The 25,715-nt window shown below is 44.0% G+C and overlaps 1 protein-coding gene across 1 annotated transcript in view; it reads right to left on the bottom strand.

The window, feature by feature from the left end:
- LOC138247003 (unconventional myosin-XV-like) overlaps positions 1-25,715 on the bottom strand; it is a 231,271-nt gene that overhangs the window by 37,107 nt on the left and 168,449 nt on the right. The window contains exon 15 of the mRNA XM_069201752.1: positions 12,363-12,488. Coding sequence (XP_069057853.1) covers positions 12,363-12,488 — 126 coding nt within the window. The remainder of the gene's footprint in view (positions 1-12,362; positions 12,489-25,715) is intronic.

The following is a 25,715-nucleotide window of genomic DNA, read 5'->3' as shown; positions in this document are numbered from 1 at the left end:
TGCTGCTCAGGACCACAGCTGCCCAAGGTTGAGCTGAAGATTTTACAAACGGAAGATAAGGGTCCTAAAGGGATTGGTAAGTGTATTACATGGTGAAGGCAGACAAACATACCATACAATACACCTCCTTTCCTCATAATGAGTAACAATAGCAACTCTTCCACCTTGCTTATTAAAACTACCAGCACTATAAATACTACAGCTAGGAGAAACTAATTTATCCAATTGAGGATGTTCCATTCGGAAAGTCATGATTCCAACATAAATAATATATTTCATCAAAGATGTCTGCTACAAGATGAATCTAGTAATGATCAGCTTTATCAAATCTCATTCTGGACAGTGCTATATGTGGCTTAGCCTAAGGGTACATTGTCGAATGGGCATGATCAAGGACCCATACCAAGGGACGATGGAAATAAAGATTTTAATTTAAAAAAATATTGTGGTAGTGCTGTCAAGCAGACATCTTTTAGGTAATAGTGCATACAGATCAGGAAGCAAATATATTAAAGAGGATTTGCTTGTTAAAGAATGAGAGGGACTGTGGGAGTCCGTGTGGGTGGCTGCTGGAGGCAGTCAGCCAGGGACAGATGCAGACAGGCTTGCCTTTGGCACAACTCCGGAGTGGCCTCGCATTAGCCCGATTTAGATAGCATGGCCAATTGGTCACTATATGAAAAACTAGATCTCCTCCTGTGAATTCGACTACTGAAAAAAACATGATGGCGGACATAAATAAAAAGATAAGATATTTAATGGGAGGCCTAGCGGCACAAAAAACTGAGTAAAAGTTTAAAAGGAAATGAAAAGTTAATAAGAAAGAGTAAGATTTGTTATCAGTTTTAAATTGACCACAATAACTACTTTAATAAAATAGGAAACAGGGACTGTAAAAAAACAAACAGTGCTCACAAAAAATGAAGAAGGAAATACGGAGCGCAACAAAGTCCACATGCAAGCAGCACACTATCGGTTTATAGTCTCAATGGTTAAACTCACATGCCGGCAATGAGCGCTCAAGATATGTGAGCTGAGTGAAGGGTGCAGCAGGCGTGATAGACATGGGCCAGGCATTTTACTAGGCCCTTCCACCCAAAGTCACTGAGCAGCCTTGTTGCCCCATTTTTGGTTCCTGCCACTGCTAATGGTTGTACACAGCTGCCTTGTGTAGTGTCTTGCGTGATTTAGAACAAACCCCTTATGGCTCCCTGAGGACTCCGTATTGTTGTCTAACATAATCACTAGAATAGAATGCTCGAAAGTTTGCTTTAGAATGTGGGATTTCACAGGTACACACAGAGGAATAAAGACGTGTGATTTACAGCTCTGTGTGTTGCCTAGCCATTCAGCGGGTACTAGGATGGGGAAGACGCTACAACTGGCGATGAGAAAGGGGATAAGTAACTCAAAGAAGAAAGTGCTCTCCTGGAGAGTCTGCATGGTCCAATAAAACTGCTTGTGAGTGCCACATGTGCCTTTGTCGAAGTGGCAAGTCAGTCGTTGGCGCATGTGGAGTCAAATCGTAACTCCAGCTGGTGTGAAGCGTGTGAATGGAAAGAGCTTCACGGAAAAGTCTATGCATCATTGGTCAAGAGAATATGACCAAGATCCTACAAAAAGCTACCAAGTTGCCACGCAAAATAAAGTTATATAATTTAATGCTAAAGGCAGATTCAACTAGGCTTACAAAGTGCAGTTACAGACAGTTATCAAAAATCAATTAGCGCTAAAGGCTAATCAACCAGGTGTAAGACAATACAAACTGAAGTATACAAAGAATAAAGTAAGGACTTACCAAGCCCACTGAAGAGAGCCGCTGCATCACAGCCGACGCTGGGCACAAGAAGAAGCAGAGAGGTAGTGATAAAATAGTGGTCAATATTTACAGTGGCCAGAAACGTAGGAGAAAGCTGCTCTGCCGATGGAGCCCATCAAGGACGACTCCGCAGGGCCAGGGCAGGGGCATGAATGGAACTGATCCTGATTTTCAGTCAGAGAGCCAAGGGAAAGCTCTAATCTCAATGTCAGTAAGTTACACACCTGTTTACAATGCTGCTGCCTTCCTCAAACCACCACCACCACCATTTGGCACTGCCAAAAGACAAATATTGGCAATAGAAGGACTTCATAAATAGAGAAATTTGAAGATTTCATTGATGCACTTGAAGAGACTGATAAGAGGAAGATTATCAAATATCTCAAGAATCTTGCTGGTGATAGTGAGAAAGAAAATGCTGAGAACAGACGAAGAAGTCACCTACCGTCAGATTAAGAATGTGTTGAATCACAAATTCAATCCAATACCAAATGTAAATTATGAACGATTTGTTTTCAGCCAAAAACGTCAAAGAGTTGGAGAAACAATCAATGAAATTGTGGAAGGACTTGACACATGCATCAAACACTAAGGCCCATTTTTATACTTCTTTAGCACCGTATTTTGTGAGTTTGTGCCGCTTTTGCGTAAAAAAAATGGCGCAAATGCGGCGCTAAAAAAGTATAAATATGGGCCTATGTTCAACAAATTTAATAATGAAGAAGCTATGCGTCAGAGTGATTGATCGATGCTTGTCCAATTCATTCAGCTGATGAATGCTAAGAGAAACTCAGTCTAGAGCGAGTGTTGATGACTGCTGGAGCTGAGGAATGTGCTGAAAAACAAGCTGCCCACATGAAGGCCAGAGGTTCCCAGTTTGAGTCAGTCATGAGTGTGATAAATAATTCGAAACAGCAGACTGAAAAATACACAATGATGTCTAGACGCAAAAAAGAAGTTGTGTTTCAGATGTGAATTTGCGTTTCCACTTGAAGAAAAGTGTCCCACCATTGGTCTGATATGTAAAGGCTGAAGTAAAGAGAATCAATTTGTGATGATCTGCAAAGCAAAAGAAAAATCAAGTGTGTCACAGAGCAAAGGCAGAATAGCCACCAGAACATTCCATAAGCAATGTTCGACGTGCACCCAGAAGGCCAAGTGGCGACATCAGTTGAGGCAAATAGACACTAAACGAAGTCGATCGTCACCTAAATAATTGCCAAACAGTTCTTGAGCCTCAATAATAAGTGTAAGTGAAGAAAGTGATTGTGCTATGTCAATGCTTACCTCAGAAAAACATGCACATGTTGGACTGATTGCCTGTGAGGAGAAAAGTCAGTCAAAGAAAAGTCGACATGTCGTAAATATGAAATCATACATACACTGGCTAAAGATTACACTGAAAATTAATGGATATTCTATACATTTCATCATCGATAGTAGTGCTTCTATAAATATAATGCCTGAAGAAAAATGAAATGAACTGTCTCAGTTACTGTGGCTCACGCCATCAAAGTCCAAAGTATACACTTGGGCTGCATCGACACCCATGAAGAGTAAAGGTTCATGTAGCATTTTGTGCATACCATATTGTACTTATCTTAGTATTTGCTCTGTGCACCCCTTCTCTATCTTTATTCCTCATGGAACATTGTGGGGTTGTTTTAGAATGGTCAGGATCACACAAAGGGAAAGGCTGAAGGCAGTTGATGCGGTTGGTTGAGATCTTCTTTTCCTACAATAAAACTACTCTTATTCTTAAATACAAGTTCCAGCTTATCATTCAGGAGTACCTATTTAACACTGTCAACAAGGGTGGTTGGGTGGCAGGAAGATCTCAACATCGAGACTGTCTGATATTTCATCACATCTATCGGGCTCCAACACGTCTACATATCGGCCTTCAAGTTGAAAGGTTAGTGACGGAATGCATGCCATGTGCAGCAAGTGAAAAAGCCCTAAAACCTAGAGTGTAACCTTAGGTAATTAGAAATTGTCCCAAGGGTCTGTGGAAAGAGACTGCTTTGGATATTTTGGGCCCAATTCGTTGTGATGGACAAGAAAGTTATCTCATTACAGTTGTTGATCTCTACTCCAGATGGTCTGAGGTGTGTTTTACCAGAGGGATCAAAACCAAACATGTAGTGGAATTCCTTAAGGAGCTGATAGGGAGAGAAGGTCTCCCAGAATTCCTCCTCACGGACAATGGAGTGCATTTGGTGTCTAAGGAAATGTAAAGTTTTCTGACTGGATGTGGAATAAAACACAAAAAAATGTGATCTCTATCATCCTGAAACCAATGGAATGATAGAGAGGTTCAATCGTGGTTTGAAGGAGACAATTTCTATGACAAAACATAACCAACAGGATTAGAGGGAGGAGGTGAGAAAAAGAGTTGAAACATTCAGGTTTGCTCCACATTCCACTACAGGCTAATATCCATTTGTTTTATTTAGGGGAAGACAGCCTAAACCTATAATTGAACCTGCGTGGGTGTGAGATTCTCTAACTAAACTAGGCAAGAAGTCAGTATCTGATGACTGGAAGTTGAAAAAGGACCAAAGAATGAGTGACAGTAAAATGCTTGGCTGCTTGAAAAGAAGCCTGTGGGAAAAGATGGTGTTGTTAAGTTTTCGAGACCTATGAAAGTTATCAAAGTTTTTACTAATGCAGTCAAGACAGAAGACCATTTTGTATGGAATCTAAATGAAGTTGTTCTCTACAAGGGAAAAACTATAGAGACTGATGTGACTGGCAACAATAAATTGTCATCAAGAAAGTCTAACAGAACAATCAAGAGACTTGCCTACTTGGATGATTATGTTAAGTAAGCCTTTAGAGTTTACTTTGCACACTTTGTTTTCTAGTGCATGGGAAAGGTGTAATCTCATTTGTATAGTTTTTTTATATTGTTGACAATATGTATCATAATATGTTGTTGTGATGTGGATCTATCCTATGCTATGTTATAAGGAGGGAGATGTGTGGCTTTTTGTGCATACCATATTGTATCGATCACAATAGTTGCTCTGTGCACCCTTTCTCTTTCTTTATTCCTCACAGAACATTGTAAGGTCATTTTAGAATGGTTAGGATCACACAAAGGCAGAGGCTGAAGGCAGCTGATGCTAATGCATCAGATCTTCTTTTCCTACAATAAAACTACTCTTACTTTTAACTACAAGTTCCAGGTTATCATAAAGTACCTATTCAACAGTTTGCTTACGGCAAAAGTGAAACATAAGAAAACTAAAGTCCAAGCACTGATCCATGTACTTTAAGGTACAGCAGCAAGTGCCTGCTTGCTCATGTTCAACACAGCTGCTGACATGGGACTGATTTCAGTGAATTATAATATGAATGCTCATCACAAAATATTAAGTCATCTCCCTTCAATGTTTCATGGTTTGTTTGTTTACATAATAATCGTTATAAACTGGTTACGTTCCTATTATGTAATGGTTTGGCGGAGACAGTTTTGGCTCTACCTAGTTTTGAGCTCAGTTGGGGAAAATGTTTATTATATCAATGTTATGACATCATCACATATATTCCAATAAATACATATAAAGAACGGCAGGACGGTATGGATTGGGAGAGGGAACAACACACTAATGATATATCATGCTGTCAGCACGTAATTACAATATTATCACTTGGAATGGGCGCGGAATGGGATCTATGCATAAAAGGCACAGAATATTGTCCCAATTAAATCGCCGTAAAACACACACAGTATACCTACAGGAATCACACCTCACCACCCATGAGGCGAGGAAACTCCACAAAAAATGGAGGTGGCAGCTGTTCTACACCTCGTACTCTGCGTTTGTTTGTGGGGCGGCTATATGGATATGATCTGGTGTCCCTTTCGAAGTAATAGACATGAAAGTGGATAAAGATGGCAGGTACACTTTGGTCAGAGGTAACTTAGATGGGAAGCCTGTGGTAGTGGGAGGTCTTTATACCCCAAACAATGGTCAGGATGCTTTCCTAGAACACCTATTGAGTGTCCTATCACAATGGGCGCACATACCCTGGATCCTGGGAGGGGAATATAATGCAGTATTAGATACATCCCTTGACCGCTCTACCCCCCGTTGTCGGGCACAAATGGGCAGAGACAGGCGGAGGCGCTACGAAAATGATTATGAGGCTTGGCTATCACCAACATATGGCGGGCACAAAATGAGGGGATGAGGGAGTACTCCTTCTACTCACACCCACACAAAGTGCACGTACGACTCGATCGTATCTTATGCACAAATACACTACAGACCCAGATGACCCATGCCACCTACTTAGGGAAAACACTATCAGATCATAATCCACTAGAATTGACAGTGAATTGGGGAAGGGCGTCCACACCGATTCGAACATGGCGATTACAACCAATGGTCCTTGAAGATGCAGTCCTGAAAGAGGAAATAGCTCAAGTAATAATAAACTTCTTTACCGACAACACAGGAACTGCTTCCTCTCCATTGGTAGAATGGGAGGCACTCATGGTGGTAATAAGAGGAGCGATGATGGGAGCAACGACGGGAGCACGAGCGGTTATAGCAAGGGAGTTAAAATGTGATTAGGGCCCCTAGAAAAGAAAGCAGTGCTTCAGACCCACCAGGCCCAGATGTTGCAGAACGCCAGGGCCGAACACGCAGAACTCCTTGAAAGACTACGAAAGGTGGCTTATATGAAATATAAGGAACGAGCAAACAGTGATGGGGATAAGGCGGGCACACTTTTAGCACGCCTTATAAAAGACGAGCCATCTCCCACTCCTATACTACACATCTATACTACATAACTAACTAGTATAAACACATAGGTGGAGTTAAACAATGCATTTCGAGACTACTACACAACTCTGTATTCGGCCCCACCAGCACTAGATCAGATACAGCTCAGTTCCTTCCTATCTGACATTACTCTACCGACACTCAGCGACACTGCCAAGCAAGTCCTAGGAGCACAGATAACGCAAGGGGAGATCCGAGAGGCCATTAAGGACATGGCTCGTAATAAATCACCAGGATCGGATGGTCTCCCATCCGAATTTTATTCCTCATGTAGCACAAAACTGGCTCCTCAATTGGAAAAATTATACCAAGCCTCGATGGCTGTTGGTCACCTCCCTGATACGACAAAGCAGGCAATAGTGACTTCATTACTAAAACCTGGAAAACTTGCAACAGATATGTCATCCTATAGGCCCCTATCATTACTGAATACAGAATATAAAATACTAGCTAAAATGTTAGCACAGAGACTCCTCCCCTTCATAGGTACCTTGATCCACACAGATCAATGTGGATTTATACCAACTCGTCCTAAATATACGCAGATTATATCACATTATAGATCATATGAGAGAGAGATAACCCCTAGCGGGTTGTATTTCCCTGGATCTTCACCAGGCATTTGATACCTTAAATTGGGATTATATGTTTGAAGTACTGAAGCGATTTGGGCTCCCGAATGACTACATACGCTGGGTGCGTCTGTTATACGCTGATCCCACAGCAAGAGCACGCACTGGAGAGAACATTTCAAACTCCTAACACATTTATAGAGGTACTAGACAGGGATGCCCTCTGTCCCCCCTGCTGTTTGTCTTGGCAGTGGAACCCCTGGCACACTGACTCCGACGAGACGCCGAGTCGTGGAAATTGAAATAGGCACTACAGTGCACTCAATATCACTATATGCCGACGACATTATACTATACGTGAAAGATCTAGGCCAAAACCTACAGTCTGCTGCAAAGATATTCTACGATTTCGCACCATTGTCCGGACTAGAGATCAACTACAATAAATTCATAGCATTCTTATTCTGTAAAATGGACATGGGTGACACAATTACCTTTGGTGACAAACCACTGCAGGTAGCCGTGGGCACTTTCCGTTACCTGGGAATCCAAATATATTGAACCCCATTGGATTTGTTAGAGGGCAACCTACAGAGAGCAATGGTTTTGCTTAAATCACAGGTCTAGTTCTGTATAACACTGCCACTGTCCATTGCGGGCTGACTAGCACTGGCAAAGATGGAAATGCTGCCCTGTATCTTGTACTACTTTATGAACCTGCCGGTGAGGGTGCCTGATGCCTAATTTAAAACACTCCATTCTATGTTGGTGGACCTCATCTGGGGGAACGGGAGATGCCGGATTAGCTTAGTAAAACTATAGATGCCGGCGGACCAGGGAGGTATGGGTGCGCCAGATTTTAAAGCCTACTGTGTGGCAGGCCAACTTCAATGGCTTGCATACTGGTTGGCTGGACGAAATTAACATGAGATAGAGTTCACCTAATCAATGCTAGATAGGGTCTGCCTACATTCGCTGATCTGTCCCGGATCCCGCCCCGGGGAGGCTACCACTTTTGTTATGAGCGGCCCTGCAGTACTGGAAGCTTGCTCCCAGATACACCACCGACACAGTTCCCTATGCCTCAAATATTCCACTGTTGGGGCTACCTGTGAATGTTGGAATACTGACTCAAAGTAGGATACAAGGGTGGACACAGGAGGGAGTAGATACTATTGGGATGCTATTCAAGGACCGTCAATTACTCACACATATGGATTTCATTCAGGAACACAACTTGCCTACCTCACTATTTCTGTTATATGCAAACATAGTACACTATATCAAAGACCACTGGGCTCCAGATGATATCAAGCCCCCAACGCACGATTTCATTCATACATTGCACATCACAGGGCACGGGAGACACCTAATCAAATGGCTTTATAGAGGGCTTAGAGTACATTTACAAAAGCCCCTAACACCGCTCAGAACCAAATGGAGGCAGACATGGGCAGGGAACTCTCAGATAAAGAGTTGTCTTCCATTCTGGTGTACCCAAAACAAGTATCCCGGAATACGAGGTTCAAGTTCATACAATATACCATACCACGCAGAGCGTATCTTACACCACATAGGCTACACATACTATTCTCGCCGGCATGTCCAAGATGCAGGGCGGATGATGCAGAGCTGCTCCATATGCTATGGAGCTGCCCTAGTATCACTCAATACTGGCACAACGTGGGTACATATTAGAGAGGGTGACGGGAAGATGTGACTGGCGGACGGCAGAGGCGTGCCTGCTCAGTCTATTCCCACACACCAAAAAAGGGAGGGTGTCGTCACGGTTTGCAGACTTGGCCCTACTGTTAGCAAAAAACCTTTTAACTAGGTGCTGGAAGGCTACAATAGCACCCTCGATACTACAGTGGAGTGCAGAGATGGTGGAGTGGGGCACAGCGGAGAGTAGCGCCCTCAGGCGGGAGGAGAGCAGGGAGCTAAGAAGACACCCGATGGCATTAGACTAGAATGCGTTGCTAGAAACTTTTAAAATAGCATGCGAAGATGAACGGGAGACTGACTGAAGAAATAAAGATCACTCATAACATATCACTGAGATTATTGAAGTCCACCTTTAGGAACTGAAGATTGGTGACACTAACAATGGACTATGGAGTTATTCTCTTCAGGTCACAAATACGCTGCGAGATCTCTTACGAGCTAGAACTATGGTGTGGTCGCGTGTTGCGTAGCGAATGGTTAAGGCGAGACACATCACTGCTGTGACTAACATATGAGAATTTGATGTCAAGTTTAAAGGGGAGGGGGAAGGGGAATGTTATTTGTTATTAGTTATTAAAAGAACGCATTACCAATTGTTGGAGTTATATATGCCATGATCATGCTAAATAACTATACATATGGCTGGAACGAGCCTCATAGACGCATTTTGACTTAAGGTTGGATGTTAAAGTTATAATATACAAATGTAAACTACTGTGACAAAGACTATACATAATAGGTAAAACATGCCGCAAAGCACAATATGCATGATGTTGTATAAACTGTGATGAAAACAATAAAAATGTGTTAAAAAAAAAATCATACAACGTACCACACAACCTGCTGTGAATGCATTTAACTATAGAAATAACATATTGGTTTTTGGAGCTATACAGAAGGAGCATGATAGATCCCTGACACAAGTTTGTCAATTACTCAGTGATGCATGCTTGACTTTAAATGCTGGCACGTGTGAGTTCAAAAAACACAAAATTGAAATTCTTTGGCCATGTATTTTCTGATGGGGGCATGACGCCTGATCCTGCAAAAGTACAAGCGTTAACAAATGCTGAACCCCCACAAGATGTCTCAATAGTACGTTCTTTTCTTGGAATGGCCGGCTATCATTCACAATACATTAAGGACTTTGCCACTGTCAGTGCTCCACTACGAGAGTTAATCAAGATTTTTTTATATTTTAAATGGTCAAGAGAATGTGAAAAGAGGTTTAACAGAATCAAACATGCCATAGAAAATGCTACAGAAATGGCATACTTCAATACAAAGCCCCATACTGAGATTGTTGTTGAAGCTAGTTCAGTTGGGCTAGGCGCTATATTTGCACACCATAGACACCCAAATGGAAGAACACATATGATGGCCTATGCTAGTAGACGTTTATCTCAAACAGAACGTGCTTACTCACAGCCTGAAAAGGAAAGTTTGGCTGTATTATGGGCTTGTGAACATTTCCATGTATTCCCGTACAGAAAGCCTTGGTGACTGATCATCAAGCCTTGCTGACCATCTTGGGCAATCCAAAGGCCAAGATGCCTCCTCGAATTGAACGAGGGGAATACGATTGCAAGAATATGATTATACAATTGTTCATCAACCGGGAAAGGATCAAAATCCTGCTATTTTTTTTTAGAGTGCCCATTCAAGGTCATGGCACTCCATCCGAAACGGTTGGGCGCCTACATCAATTTCATTGTCAAGTACACCAGCTGCTGTATTATTAGCCCAGATTGTCACTGCTACAAGTCATGATAGTGACATGGTAAAGTTGAAAGACATAATTACACATCAGTCGTGGAACAAGATCGACCTCTCAGTAATGATGGCGAATATCAAAAGTACAATAACGTCAAGGAGGAACTACCATAACAACCCATAAGTGAGGAAGGAGTTATTTTGTGAGGATCGAGAATCTTGATTCTAGTGAGTGATAGAAGTGGCTCACGAAGGACATTGTGGTATTGTTTCTACACAGAGAGCTCTTCAAGATAGAGTTTGGTTTCCATACCTAAATGAAAGAATTGAAAAGCAACTCAAGGCCCGTCACATATGCAAATGTCTGTCAACCTAAGTCACTCAACATAAGCTAAACATGTCATAACAACACAAACATGCCTAGGAGAAAGTAGCCATTGATTTCTTTGGTCCACTTGACAATGGGCATCATTTAATGGTGATAATAGATGAACATTCATGTTTTACATTGCTTGAAGATTTTTTATCCACAGCACTTGAATGGGTAATCAAGAAACTTGATGGCGTATTTGCAACATTGGGTTTGCCAGCCATTGGGAAGTTTGACAATGGTCCACCCTTTAATGGCAGAGAATCTAGGGAATTTCTGGAGCATTTTAATGTAAAGCATCAAAAGATCACACCATTGTGGCCATAGGCCAATGGCCTTGTTCAGCGGTTTATGGGTAAGCTAAAGAAACCAGTGTGCATGCAACTCGAGAAGCTCAATTTAAAATTGTATTGAACTCTACAAGCTTACTGTTTGACACCCCACTCAACCACAGGTGAAAGAGTCCTGCGAATTTGATGTTCGGGAGAGAAGTGACAACCAAGGTACCCATATGTACCACAGAAAGAGACACTGATAAAAATTTGATTAGTACGACGGACTTGGTTCAAAAACAGAAAATGAAAATGCATACAGACAAGAGCTGACATGTGTAAGACCTCTCATTCCGAAAAGGAGATTTGGGGATCGCTCGACAGCTATGGAAAAACACATCTGATGCACCTTATGATGCTGCACCTTTTCAAGTAGTGTCTACCAAAGGACACATGGTGACTGCCTGCTGACCAGAAGTCCTTTACCAGAGAATCTTCTCACTTCAGGCCTGTTTTTCATCAGTCTTCAACTCAAGATGGTGAAAGGAAGACTGACTGTGAAAACTTAATGACTGTTGCTGAGTCCTTACCATCACTGAAAATTTCTGACATTGAAGGGGACCGTTCAGCTTCTAGTAACCAGAGCGGGTCAACAGATCAAACAGCCCAGAAGATTAATTGAATAGATATAACTATACATGTTTCTAAATATATCGATATTTGTGTCTAATGATTTTCTAAAAATTAGCACTTTTTCATTTAACAGAGGGGGAGATGTAGTGTCTGGCAAGATTTAGAACAGAACCTTTATGACTCCCAGAGGACTCCCTATCAGTACATGATTTAATCGCTACAATAGAATGCTTGAGTTTTTGCTTTAGCATGTGAGAGTTTACAGGTACACACAGAGGAACAGAGACGTGTGTTTTACACCTCCTTGTGCGGCCTAGTCATTCAGCTGGTGCCAGGATAGGGAAGATGCTACACCTTGGATGGGATTAGGTTGGTTGTAATTTGTTTATTTGAGACATACAACCATATGAGAAGGTCCTGTCCAGAAGTGTGCCACAAATTGCTCCTGCAACTACATACCTGATAGGTGACAGGACCGGCATAGTGCTGCACAGTGAAAACTGGTAGAGGTACTTTGGGTTTTGTATAGCAGCGGCTGCCCCCATGGTGGTAATGGCACTTCTGCAGGAAAGTGTGATCTGTGGCCTGGAAAAAAAAGGATTCAGGTGAGGGGGTCAGGTGGAAAAGTAGGGCGAGTCAGACACCTCCACATGTATATGAATGTCAGACTTAAAAATATAGACATTCAGTCATGACCACCAAAACAAAGCACACATACCCACTCATCCAAGCAGATATCAGTCCATACAAACAGCAATCGGTCTTTAAGGCCTACAAGAGCCAGCTGGTGCCCCCATTCACAGAGGGGAAGGGGTCCCGTTTGCGAATGGGTTACCACCAATTTGAAATTGGTGGTAACTGCAATTGTTTTGCACCTGCATTCATAGTTGCAAAACAATCATGCACCCCCCTGCGACTCGCTATTAGGAAGGGATGCCCTTGGCACTCACCTTCCTAATAGCAAGTCACAAACCCTATTTTGTGAGTTGGTAATAGGGTACCGACTCGCAAAATAGGGTTGGCACATGGTGAAAGGCCATTTAGCTGTTGCAAAAGGAAAATTTAGCTGTTTGTAACTGCTAAATAGCTTTGTATATCTGATCCCTAAGTGCCTTTAGAGGAGCTGCCATGACGCCTGCACCTTTAAAGACTCAGAAATCACCAACAGAACGGAGGATATCTCTAAATATGGCAGGTTAAAGTCCACCAGGGTGTCGGAGAGAATGACTAAATGAGGACCTTGGTAAGGTACATTTAAAAGTAAGCAGAATCTCGAGGTCTTGCTATCTCTACTCTTGGAGAATCAAGTGCAACAACAGGACAACATGGTTATTCAACTGGATTGATATACTATCTTAGCCTCAGGCACAAAAATGATAAACAATAGTATCTATAACTGATACTCTCCAGTAACCACCTACTGCCACACAATCCAAAGCAAAGGCTTTACAATGTCCTTCTGCCAGTACTCCTTTATTGGAAAGAATTTGGAATGCTTCAAAACAGGTTTATTTCACGTAGTGAGTGCTCTACAACCCTTGACTGGATATGCAACAATGCAGCCAATTCACTGGGGTAATAAGGCAGACAGCACCAACCACACCAAACAATGCTGTCCAATAAACATGGCATCCAGCCATGGCTTTACCAAAACATGTTGGTGATAAAATGGGAGCAAGCCCATCCATCACAGTGGCATTCCCCACCAGCCACCCTTTTTGTTCTTCATGAGGTGCAGGACTGAAATAGAGGGTCTCATAGGACCCTATTTCAATATCAATTTATATCCTTTGCTTTGTGTATATGCTGTTGTGGCTATATTGAATTCTGGCATAATACCAAAGACCAGCATCTTTCTTCGCTCGTATTACCAAACAGCACAAAAACATGCAGATACTGTAGAAAGCCTACATGCCCTGGTGTTGCCAAGGCAGAACTTTATTGGGACACTTCATCAATTTAGAAAGCGTTAAACGTTTGGTATGACTATTTACTAGAACATTGCTAACAGTTGTTGGGATTTAGTTGACAAGTACCATAGACGAGTCATCATTGAAAATAATTATTTTAGAAAACTTTACAAAGAAAAAAAGAAACTCTATTCGGAGGGAAAGGTGTACCTGTTTTGCAGTGGAACAAAAACAGAAGCTAATGTGGACATTTAGAGCTGCATTGGGCTCAAACCATTAGTTAAAATTACATTTCTTCTGAGTGCTAACATGTCAGCTCCAGACCATGGTAAATAATCGGAAAAACATGCAAAAATAATCTGCACCTATTTTGTGTGCATTATTGGCATTTTTCACATTTTAGACACACCCCGTCGCCACAAGACGTTCATTGGCAAACCACAACCATACATAATTTACACTCAGCTCTTAAAAGGTTCTAGTGCTGAAAAAGAAGCCATTTGGGCCATTTCAGTACTGTGACATTGAACTCAATGCCCAGTATGCTATAAAACAGGTTAACATTATGTATAGGTAGTGGCCAAGATGGCGACCGGAGCGGACGCTTGAATTGGAAGCTCCGCTCTCGGACCATTAATATCCTAAAAAGATCCTGAATCCAGTGCCAGTCTAACACCAAAATCGCTCGCGGTGCCCCCCCAGAACTCCCACATGGAGATGTGAAGCCCCGGGGCCCGGAGTGAAGACGGTAATTAAAGGCGCATAACAGTCCTGCACACGGAGCACCGTGTGGCCTTATACACAATCCTAATTGAAGAGCTGAGCTGGGCTGCCCCACGTGCATGAACGGGAGCGGCTATCTGTGACCTGTGGAACCCGGCACTAGACACGAGGTGAGCGCGGCGGCAACTATCGGGGCCGACGCCTGCGGGCCCCGGGGGCCGCGACAGGACGATCGAGGCCATCGAGATCAGAGCGGATCCGTGCGGTCGCACGGAGGCGGCCCAGAGGGACGCCGTGGTGCTGGCCGGGCGCCCGCGAAACCGGACGCCGGCGCTGGACGCACCAATACGGGCCAACGTAGGCCGGATTGGAGGTATGAATAGGGCCCGGCGAGCTCGCGCCATGCCGTCTGCCGAGTGCCCGCGGACCGCTTAAGACAGCGGCCGCTACCCCAGTAGCATCCGAGGCGAAGAGTTGGGCGGCGTACGACATGGAGATATGAAGCCCTGGGGCCCGAAGTGAAGACGGTAATTAAAGGCACAAACCAGCCCTGCACACGGAGCACCACGTAGCCTTATACACGGTGCTAATCGAGGAGCTGGGCTGGGCTGCCCCACGTGTGTGAGCTGGAGCGTCTATCTGTGACCTGTGGGACCCGGCATTGGACTCGAGGTGAGCGCGGCGGCAACCACCGGGGCCGGCGTCTGTGGGCCTAAGGGGCCACGTAGGGGCGTTCGAGGTCATCGAGATCAGAGAGGATCCGAGCAGTCGTACGGAGGCGTCCCAGAGGGACGCCGTGACATCGGCCGGGCGCATGCGAGACCTGATACCGGCGCTGCACGCACTGATATGGGCCGACGTAGTCTGGATTGGAGGTATGAAGAGGGCCCGGCGGGCTAGCGGGAAGACATCTACCGGGTGGCCGCGGTCCGCTTAAGTTAGCGCCGCTACCGCAGTAGCATCCGAGGCGAAGAGGTGGGCGGCATACGATACGGGACAGACCCGTAACCCCGACAGTGGCGGTGACACAGGATACCCGGCCATAGGAACATCCTGGACAGAGTGCAGCCCCAAAAAAGGGCTCGGGTGCGACGGCACAATAAGCACTGCACTTCCTCCGGCAGCTAAAACCGTAGAGGGATCAGGCATAAACCATCTGGCCTACACACTAACGCGTCAACACCGAGCAGCTGATCTGGCACAACATTCGGCATTAAACCAAAGGAAGAGAGGAGGAACAAATACTATAACTACTGACATTAAAAACACATAGCACGGCGGTTTATCCACAACAGACTATCCATAATTAGCGTGTCCTCAATCTAACACCAACAAAATCTACACAGATGACCCAACTGAAGTAAAAAAATTAAATAAAAATAAAAAAATCATCAGAGAGGAGCGAACTCAACCATACTGGCCCTAGTAGAAACAAGCAACAAGCAGGAGCTGCGCGTGCTCCAACCGTTTATACCTGCTGGAAAAATGGTCAAACCAAAACTGCCCAAACCTGGGCTACAGTCGGACCGCGGCTCCCCACCAGATTTACAAATTACAACTATATCGCAAGTAAACGAGACTCTACGAACGCACTCGATGCAATTCGAAAAACTCCTGCAAGCAGTTCTGGACACTAAAACATCCCTCGAAAGTAAAATTGACTCTGCAATATCAGAAATCACCATACTACGGGCGGATCACCGCAAACTAACAGATAGGGTCACAGCCACAGAAACAACATTAGAAAATGTCCAACCAGAAGTAAATGACATGAGAAATAAAATACAACAACTGGAAGTCGAAATCATGCAGCTGCAACGAAGAACCGAAGACGCTGAGGGTCGCTCCCGCCGAAATAACATCAGATTCCTGGGCATCCCAGAAAGAGCAGAATCATCCAAAGCTGAAATATTTCTGGAGAACTGGCTTAAAGATATAATGGAAATACAGGACCCCACAAAAGTGCCAATCATAGAAAGAGCACACAGAATCCCAGGCAGACCGGGCGCCCCACCTCGCCCGCTGATAGCAAGACTCCTAAACTGCAGGGACAGGGACATAGTCTTACAACACTTTAGGACCTCAAGCACGGCCAGCATGGAGAATTGTATTGTCACAGCATACCCGGACTATACGAAGGAAGTGCAAAACAAGAGAGCATCTTTCTATAAAATCAAACAAGTCCTACGAGAGAATAAAACTACTTACTCACTCATGTTCCCAGCTCGCCTGCGGATAGTTGCTGATGAAAGAACACTCATTTTTTAAACCCCGGAGGACGTCTGGACGTGGGCTCATGCGAAAGGCTTGATGGAACCAACCAAAGAAGACAAACAGAAGGAGGACTGGATAACACCATACCCCCGACGGGGTAAAAAAAAGAAAAACACACCGACGCGCCCATCCAAAACACAAATGGCAGATGATCAGACGCAAGCCTTAAAAGTAATCAGCACTCTAGCGCGATCGCAGCTGAGCTCCAACAACGCAGCAGATCTTAATGACAGTAGCTCACAACATAGCTACGCCAGCCTCTCCCTCTCGCCGCTGATGGAAGGCCCAAATCTCACCCCGCGCACAGCCGACAAAATTTGAGGTCCTCTAGATGGCATCACCACGGCACTGATATATCACAATCACTGGTTCAAACAACAAGGGGCACTGAGCATGCGAAGCACCGATTTAATATAACATTGGAGACGGGCCGACCCACTGTGAATACACAAAACCACGGGAACAATTGTAGTGAACTATACAGAAATCTACAGACTGGCGCTGGAAATAAGCCATATGGAAGAGGGTCACGGGCGACAATGCGGCCCCTACTAACTCACGCCCCCCATTACCTGAACGGTACCTGAAAAGAACAAGACCACATTGGACACGATTTAGGCACCGGTTGTGCCATAGCAGTTAAAGTTGGGCCTCGCCCTATATATCCTTTTTATTACTATATGTTATTTCTCTCTCTTTACCCCTCTCTCGCAGGGGCATACACCACTTTCCTGGGGCTATTAACATTCTACATATTTAGGATGGTTTTCGAATGGGAAACTGGCACATCAAGCCGGTCATATACTGCAAAATATGCGCAGTCAACCCTGCTACTAAAGCGGGCTCAACGTGCGAAAGATGCCATAACATAAAATGACACACAGGGACACAACATATAACATAATAACATGGAATGTAAAGGGCATCGCTGGCGCAATCAAACGTAATAAGGTACGAGCATTATTAAAACGCCATCACATACACATTGCTATATTACAAGAAACACACATCACTCCGGAAGATGCCAAAGCAATGGAAAAGAGTTGGTCAGGACAGCTGTATGTAGCAGGGTCGTCGTCTTTTGCGAGGGGGGTTTTAATCTGGATAGCTCCCGGGGTCCCCTACACCGCAAAAAATAATATAACAGACAAGGAAGGCAGATATATCCAACTGATTGGATCGCTAGACGGGGAACCATTAACGATTACTGGCCTATACACCCCCAATATCAAACAGGGTGAATTCTTACAAACCACAATCACGCACTTGTCAAACACATTAAATCTACCCAGTATCTGGGGCGGGGACATGAACTGCGTCCCACATATAGATAGATCACACCCCCCATTAGTGGCGGCCCCAGTAAGGAAAAATTCACAAACACTCCAATCCTGGATGTCGGAGCGCCGCCTGATAGATGTGTGGAGACATCTCCACCCACTGACCAGAGAATACTCCTATCACTCACCTGTACACCTCCTACACACTCGCATAGACTTAATACTTAGTTCACAAGACTTGATACACAAATTCGCAAAGGCAGAATACTCCGCCAGAGTGATCTCGGATCATAGCCCACTGATAGCACACATCAAATGGGGTAGACCGCGGACACGAATCTCAACATGGCGTCTCCAACCAAGATTATTACAGGATCCCCCCTTCAGAAAAGAAATAGCCGCTCAAATCACCACATACTTCACACTCATTAGTGGATCTACGGAATCCAGAGCAAATGAATGGGATGCACATAAGGTAGTGGTAAGGGGCATATGCATGACAATGTCCAAGGGTGTACGCCAAACACTTATAAACGAAATCCGAGTGCTCGAACAAAATGTGAGATCCTCAGAATGTAAATATGCTGAGGGCACACTAGATAAAGCAGGCCTCACAGCACTGAGAATACCATTGAATGAAGCAGATCACCGCTTGAGGCAATATGACTATAGATATCACATGGCCCGCATGCACTCGGAAGGCGACAAGCCGGGCAGGCTCCTGGCATGGCTCCTGAAGAGCGAGCGTCATAATGCACCCATCGGTGCCATCCGCCTAAGCACGGGGGAAATCATAAACACCCAAGCCGAAATAAACTACACTTTCAAAGAATATTACAGTACGCTATATAGAGCGCACCCTCCTCCCTCACCTAGAAACTTGCATACGTTCCTCAGCGGATTACAAATAAACCACCTCACACCAACACAAGCGGAGGAATTAGACAAACCAATAGATATAGCGGAAGTGCAGCAGGCGCTAAGTCAGCTGGCACATGGCAAGGCACCGGGTAGCGACGGTCTCCCCATAGAATACTATAACATCTTCAAGACGCAAACATTAGCCCCATATTTAGAAATGTTAGCTGAAGCTTCAGCACGAGGCCAGCTAACTGAATCCCAACGCAAGGCGGTAATAGTGGTGTTGCCCAAACCAGGCCGCGACCCAATGGATGTTCGATCCTACCGGCCGCTCTCGCTATTAAACACAGATTGCAAACTACTTGGTAAAATATTACCAAACCGCCTGCTCCCCCTGATGCCAGAATTGGTACATTATGACCACTCTGGATTTATACCAGGCTGTAGCACATGTGTCAATATACGGAACCTAATACGTCTAATGGCAAACACCCCAGAGGGCGAATATGGAAGGGTAGCGGTGTCACTGGATATTGAAAAGGCTTTTGATACACTGGGCTGGCCCTTCCTGCTAGAAACACTTAGTCTAATGAGGTTTGGTAAGACATACACGAACTGGATCAGAACTCTATACTCCGAACCGACAGCTAGAGTCAAAACAGGAGAAACCATATCGGAGAAGTTCAGAATAGAAAGGGGAACTAGACAAGGTTGCCCATTATCCCCACTACTGTTCGCTTTAGCCATTGAGCCCCTGCCCGCTAGATTACGAACACACGCATCTGCATGGGGCATACAAGATGGTCTTAAGCATCATATAGTCTCTCTATATGCGGACGATGCATTAATATTTCTACGCGACTATGCAACCTCCCTTCCTGGTATACTTGAATTGCTGGATCAATTTGGCACCATATCTGGATTGAAGGTGAACTGGTCGAAATCCTGCGTATTTCCAATGCGCGCGATCCCAGAACCCTACCGTATAGACCACTCTTCGAGTGAGTTAAAAAGGTGTTATACCACATTTAAGGACCTGGGGATTAACATCTACCATGACCCCCACGACCTCAAAGAGGGCAACTTAGGAAGAGCGATCAGAGCCCTTTGCGGTTCCCTACCCTTCTGGTGCTCGCTCCCTCTCTCTCCAATGGGCAGAGTGGCTATAGCAAAGATGATTGTTCTGCCGCGCCTGCTGTACTTCTTCTCCGCACTACCATTAACACTACCAGCCTCTATCTTTAAAACCCTGAACAGCATACTGACGGATTTAATCTGGGGCAACGGCCGCCGCAGAGTGTCTCTAACCAAAATATGCCACCCACTTGGACAGGGAGGGATGGGGGCACCACGTCTAGAGCTATACTACGCGTCTGCCCAGTTACAATGGGTGCTTAAATGGCTACGCGACCCTGCCAACATAGAAGCACAAACCATACATAAAGAACTGGGACACACTAATATATTACGTCACCTAATGGATGGAGATGCACCACGATGCACGCAAAACACACTATTTCATAACGCACGGTGAATATGGCACCGTTACGTGATGGGTAATGACAAGAAGCCACAATATTCCCCCAATATACCACTACTAGATATACCTAAAGCTGGAGAGATAGCCACAAAACTAGACCTAACAGCTTGGCTGGAAAAAGGCATACAAAAGGTGGGTGATATGTTTAGCGGGTGACACATAATAACTTACGAAGCATTGGCGAACGCCCACAACTTGGGACGAGGAGACTTTATTACGTTTGGCGCGCTACGACAATTAATACGCGCCACATGGAACTGTGGTAACAACGAGCCCACAGTGGCCCCAATCTTACACGAACTACTGAGCGGCACACAAGACCCAATGAATATCTCAAGTTTGTATAGAACTTTGACCACACAGCTCACTCAATATCAAGAACAAGCTAAAAACAGGTGGGACCAAACACTGGGCACCACTATCTCACAACAGGCGTGGAATCAGACTCTAACATTGACACAGACCGTGTCACGCAACCCCAGGCTCCGATACACACAGTTTAACTACTTGCATCAGACATATCTATCACCACAACGACTGACACGCATGTTCCCCCAAACATCTCAGAAATGCACCAGATGCGGAACTGCCGACGCCTCCTTCTTTCACATGACATGGGAATGTCCTCCTATCTTAAACGCATGGAGCGACATAATATCCCAAATAACCGAATGGTTAGACATCCCACTATCCCTTAACCCGGAACTCTGCCTGCTGGGAATAAGAGACAGACCCAAAAGCAGAAAGCAAACACATAAATGCATAGCACTAGTCTTATACAGGTGACAAATAGCTATGCACTGGAAGGCGCCCAAGATACCAGGGATATAACAATGGCGCGCGGAGCTCTTGCATTGGGCAAAAGTAGAAGCATATTCACTGCAATCGATGCTGGACAGAGGGATCAAAGTTAAGGGCGCAGAAACCTGGAACTCCTTTGTAACAACTATGGAAAGCAAAGACGACAAGCTCCCCCCCTGAGAATAAACTTAATGAATAAGTAAATAAGTACAAAACAATCAGCAGCATATACCCAACACAAACCATGAAACATATCCCACACACTCACCAGCCAACAGCAGCCAACAGAATATCGCCGAAACCATCTGAATCGACCTCATCGGCTCCCAATACTCGCCCCCCCCTCTATTAATTCCCTCCTTATTTCGTATTAATATTTCTTACTCAGCTCCTATCTTGTTCTTCCATCCTAACTGTCTCCAAGCCTGCAACTTACAACTGCGATTTTCTGGCTCAGGTGCAAAATATAATTGATTCACTTTAAACGTTTTTACAAGATGACCTTTATTTTTCTTTCTCTCTCCTCTAACTTTTTCATTTTTGTGTGTAATGTTAAACAAATACAAATAAAAAGATATTTAAAAAAAACATTATGTATAGGTAAATATGAAAGGTTTGTGAACTTGCTGTAATATTTGAAGTGCTAAGCTTTGCTTTTATGCTTTTAATTTTATAATGTGGTCTAAGCAAAAATTATTGGATGAAGGTAGAGACACAGAATGAGTGGCGTATGTTGGACTTTACCCTAGCAAAAAGACTAACATGGGATCACCTCGTACCTGTCACTCCTATTCTCCATAATAAGTAAGAAATCAAGGACATATTGTGCATGCCACTACACACCTCTATAAATTCCGACAAATGAGACAAAGGGGGCATAAAGCCACATTTCAGACTGCCTGGCAACAGGAGTTAGGCATACAGCTAAATGGGGAGTCAGTGGCTGGACATCTTCACCAGACACACAAATGATAGTGTAGGAGGGTGAGGCAGAAGTGCGGCTTAGGAGGCTTTGGTCTTTGAGTAATATTGGCGTTTATTGTGCTAAATTATTGCAGAACAAGACACAATGTTCATCATTGAGTAGCTCCTTCTGCTGGACTTTGGTTTCTGGAGGGTTGACGACAAGATGGTAAAGTTATTTCTTTCCTTTTCTAAGGTATTCTGCGTCTCGCCCGCCAGCACCCGCAGAAGGGGACAATACAGTGAGCATTCTGTCCTTTGTCTGTTTCTGTCTAAACCACCACCATAACACCCAATCTAGTGGTAATTCGGACCGTGTCTCGGAGCCGGTTTATGAAAGAAAGGTCAAACCTCTATGCACAGGTGTGGTAAATAACGTGAGCGATATATATATATATATATATATATATATATATATATATATATATATATATATATAATAGAAAGAGGAGAAAGAAAGAGAATATATATGAGTGTGTATGTATGTATATATATGTTTATAAATATAAATATATAATACACACATATATATAAGATCTCGGGATTAGTAAATTTAGCTGTACTTCTCACAACCTGCCCTTTTCTTATAGGTCAGGGTGTTTCATCAGTGATGTCCCCGCCGCTCCTTTTTCTTTAAGTTATACGGAAGTGAGGGCCCGAGAGGAAAAATCTAATTATCTTAAATTCAAACCCAATGCGGTGTAAAAAGGCTGTCCCCTGACTACTCATCGTGTCTGCCACAACTCTCCATGTGTTGTGGCGGGCGTTAGCGTCTGGTTGGGTGGCTCTGGAGTCCACCACTCCTCTATCTACGTTTCCTCCTCCTCGGTCAGGTTTAATTCTTGCACTCCGTCTTGCTCCCTCGATATTGCCGTTCCTGCCTTGAGCTAGAGCGGGTCCTCCGGTCTCTCCTCGGCGCTCTGTTCTGCTTGCCTTTTCTCCTCCATGGTCCATGCACCCCGACTGGACCCGACGATGTTTCAGGTAAGGGGCTGATATTCTTTTCACAGATAGAGAAACTTCATTCAAATCTTATATTAATTATTCGGGAAGCCTGTAAAACTGAGTTTGATGAATCTGGGCAGAGGATATCAGCAGCAGTGATATCTCCAGTATATTACTGCAATGCCCCAAAACAGAGGAGTTGTAGTAGAAGGTACTAAAAGCTCATGAAGAGGACACAAGACGCCAAATAGATAAAGACTCTGAGGTGATCTATCAGAAGAGATTTACCCAATCTATATGAAAAAAGGCAGACTCACAGCAAACCTCCTCCAACCCGCGAAACAGGAAATGCTGGTGTTATTGGGGGAGACAACAGTGCAACCTTGAAGTCTTGGTGGGTAGGTAAGGTCATTACAGGGTTTGGAAAAATGTGTAGATAGGGATTGGGGCTTAGACGCTCAAACCTCTCGCAAGTTCTACATATTGTTGAACAACCCCATGAAAGAGACACAAGCGGACAGGGGTAAAGTGAGCACTCCAGATGAGATGGGAAAAATGATGCGCTCGGGAAAGGTGTGTCGGTTGATGAGTTCCAATGATGGCTAGTGAGGTGGGATAGGGAGAAGAAGAGGAGATGAGTGGTTGGGTGGATGAGGGCGTCCTTTTCTTGTTTTTCTTTTTGCTCCTCTTATATTGGCTGTGCTGTTCATTATAATTTGGGTGATGGCAAAGTCCACCGGATTGCTACATAATTTAAAACTAAAACTAATGTTTTCTGCACTTAGTTTTTATTCTACTTCCATCCATGGAAAGAGCTTGTTTGACAATATTTGCTGTTGGCTTTTCCTTTTGAGCTGCAGTTTTAGTCCCTACATCAATTCTCTAGCTTCAGTCTAGAGCCTACCATTTCCACAATCTATAGTCAGTGAGTAATTCATACCCTTTGAACAACAAATTTATTAGCATATTTTAGTCAGTTAGACTGAAATATGTGATTCTGACATTTCTCATCCATCATTGCAGAGGGTCCACCTAAAAAAGATGATGGGTCAAACTGGGGTCTTGGGGGTGACTGATGGGCACTGCAAGATTAGAGTCTTAGGCTGTTTGGGAACCGAATGAGAGGAAATAGGATATGCTGTCAAGCAAACATTCTTCTGGAAACCTTTCACATCAATCCAATCATCATGCTGTATAGGAAAAGCTTGAAAACAGCTGGTAAAAGATGAGTGATTTGAACATGTGTTAAAGAATTGTTACCTATAGAAAACAGTTACCTGTAGGTTGCATGCTCATGTCCAGTGGGATAGCTTACAAGTTTGAGGGTCTGCTGCAGCGATGCATGAGTAACAACTCTCAGGTCACAGGTTATAATACTGGGAACATAGCTTGGTGAACTGCACAATACATGGGTGTGTGCATGTATGTATGCATGTGTCTTTATACAAAGGTCATTTTATACAATCTTATGCTTCTGGTGCTGTGCATAGAATATTAATCTGCTCCTGAAGTCTGGCTGGAGCCAGCTTAGAGAATGGAATGTGACGAGGGAGCAGAGGATAACAAATGAATGAATGGAACCTTTCTGGAATTGGGAGGTAGGAAGATGAGCTTTTGGGTAATGAGCATTTCACGTGTTCCACCCATCAACCCAGCAACAATCAATAAAAGGCACCTTCCAGCATTCTGCAGTAGAGTTATGAAAGCTGAGAAGGGTAAAGGGACTCTAAATTCTTGCATATTCCCTACTTCCTCCTATTAAACATACAAATTACAAGGATGGATGTTGTGCACTTGTATTCTGCACTCCAGTCCAGAACTCTCCCTCTACCAAAAAACACAGAAGAGCTACCGAAAAGATAAACTTTGGTGTTTAATATGCTCTCCCCTTGCCATTAAAGATAAGGTATTTTGACACTGTCACTCTATACGTTTGCAAGTATCTGATAAAAAAAAAGGAAAAGGGAAAACTTCTTCTCTGCCAGTTTTGTTATTCCTGAGAACACTGGGTCCTTAGTGCTTGCCCTATGAGTCCCTCAATAAGTATGAGGAAATGTGGTGCTGCTGCATAATAGTGCTTAGCCCACACAATACCTCCCAAGAAAACAGCAATGCGTTTTGGGGAAAGAAAATGTTTTTCTGCTGCACATATAGATTCTCTCCAGCAGCTAGGAGTCAGGCAATGGGCAGAGGACCCACTTTAGGCTAGCCTGATGCAAGGGGCGTCTCTTGCTGTCAATTCCCTTAATTACGTGTGGGCAACTACACACAAATCGACCCCAAGGTGACATCTACTAGACATGAGGATGCTGAAGGATTAGTTTCTTATCTATAACTCCAGTTCTCTCGTAGGGGAATCTCTGAAGAAGTCATAAGCATTTGAATAGTTCCACCCACGTGCGGTATTCCAGAGTACTTCTTTACATAGGGGGTTATTACAACTTTGGAGGAAGTGTTAATCCGTCCCAAAAGTGACAGTAAAATGACGGATATACCACCAGCCGTATTACGAGTC

This window comes from Pleurodeles waltl, chromosome 7 (genome assembly GCF_031143425.1).
Source record: "Pleurodeles waltl isolate 20211129_DDA chromosome 7, aPleWal1.hap1.20221129, whole genome shotgun sequence".
Lineage (NCBI taxonomy): Eukaryota > Metazoa > Chordata > Amphibia > Caudata > Salamandridae > Pleurodeles > Pleurodeles waltl.
This window is presented reverse-complemented; position numbering and strand designations above follow the sequence as displayed.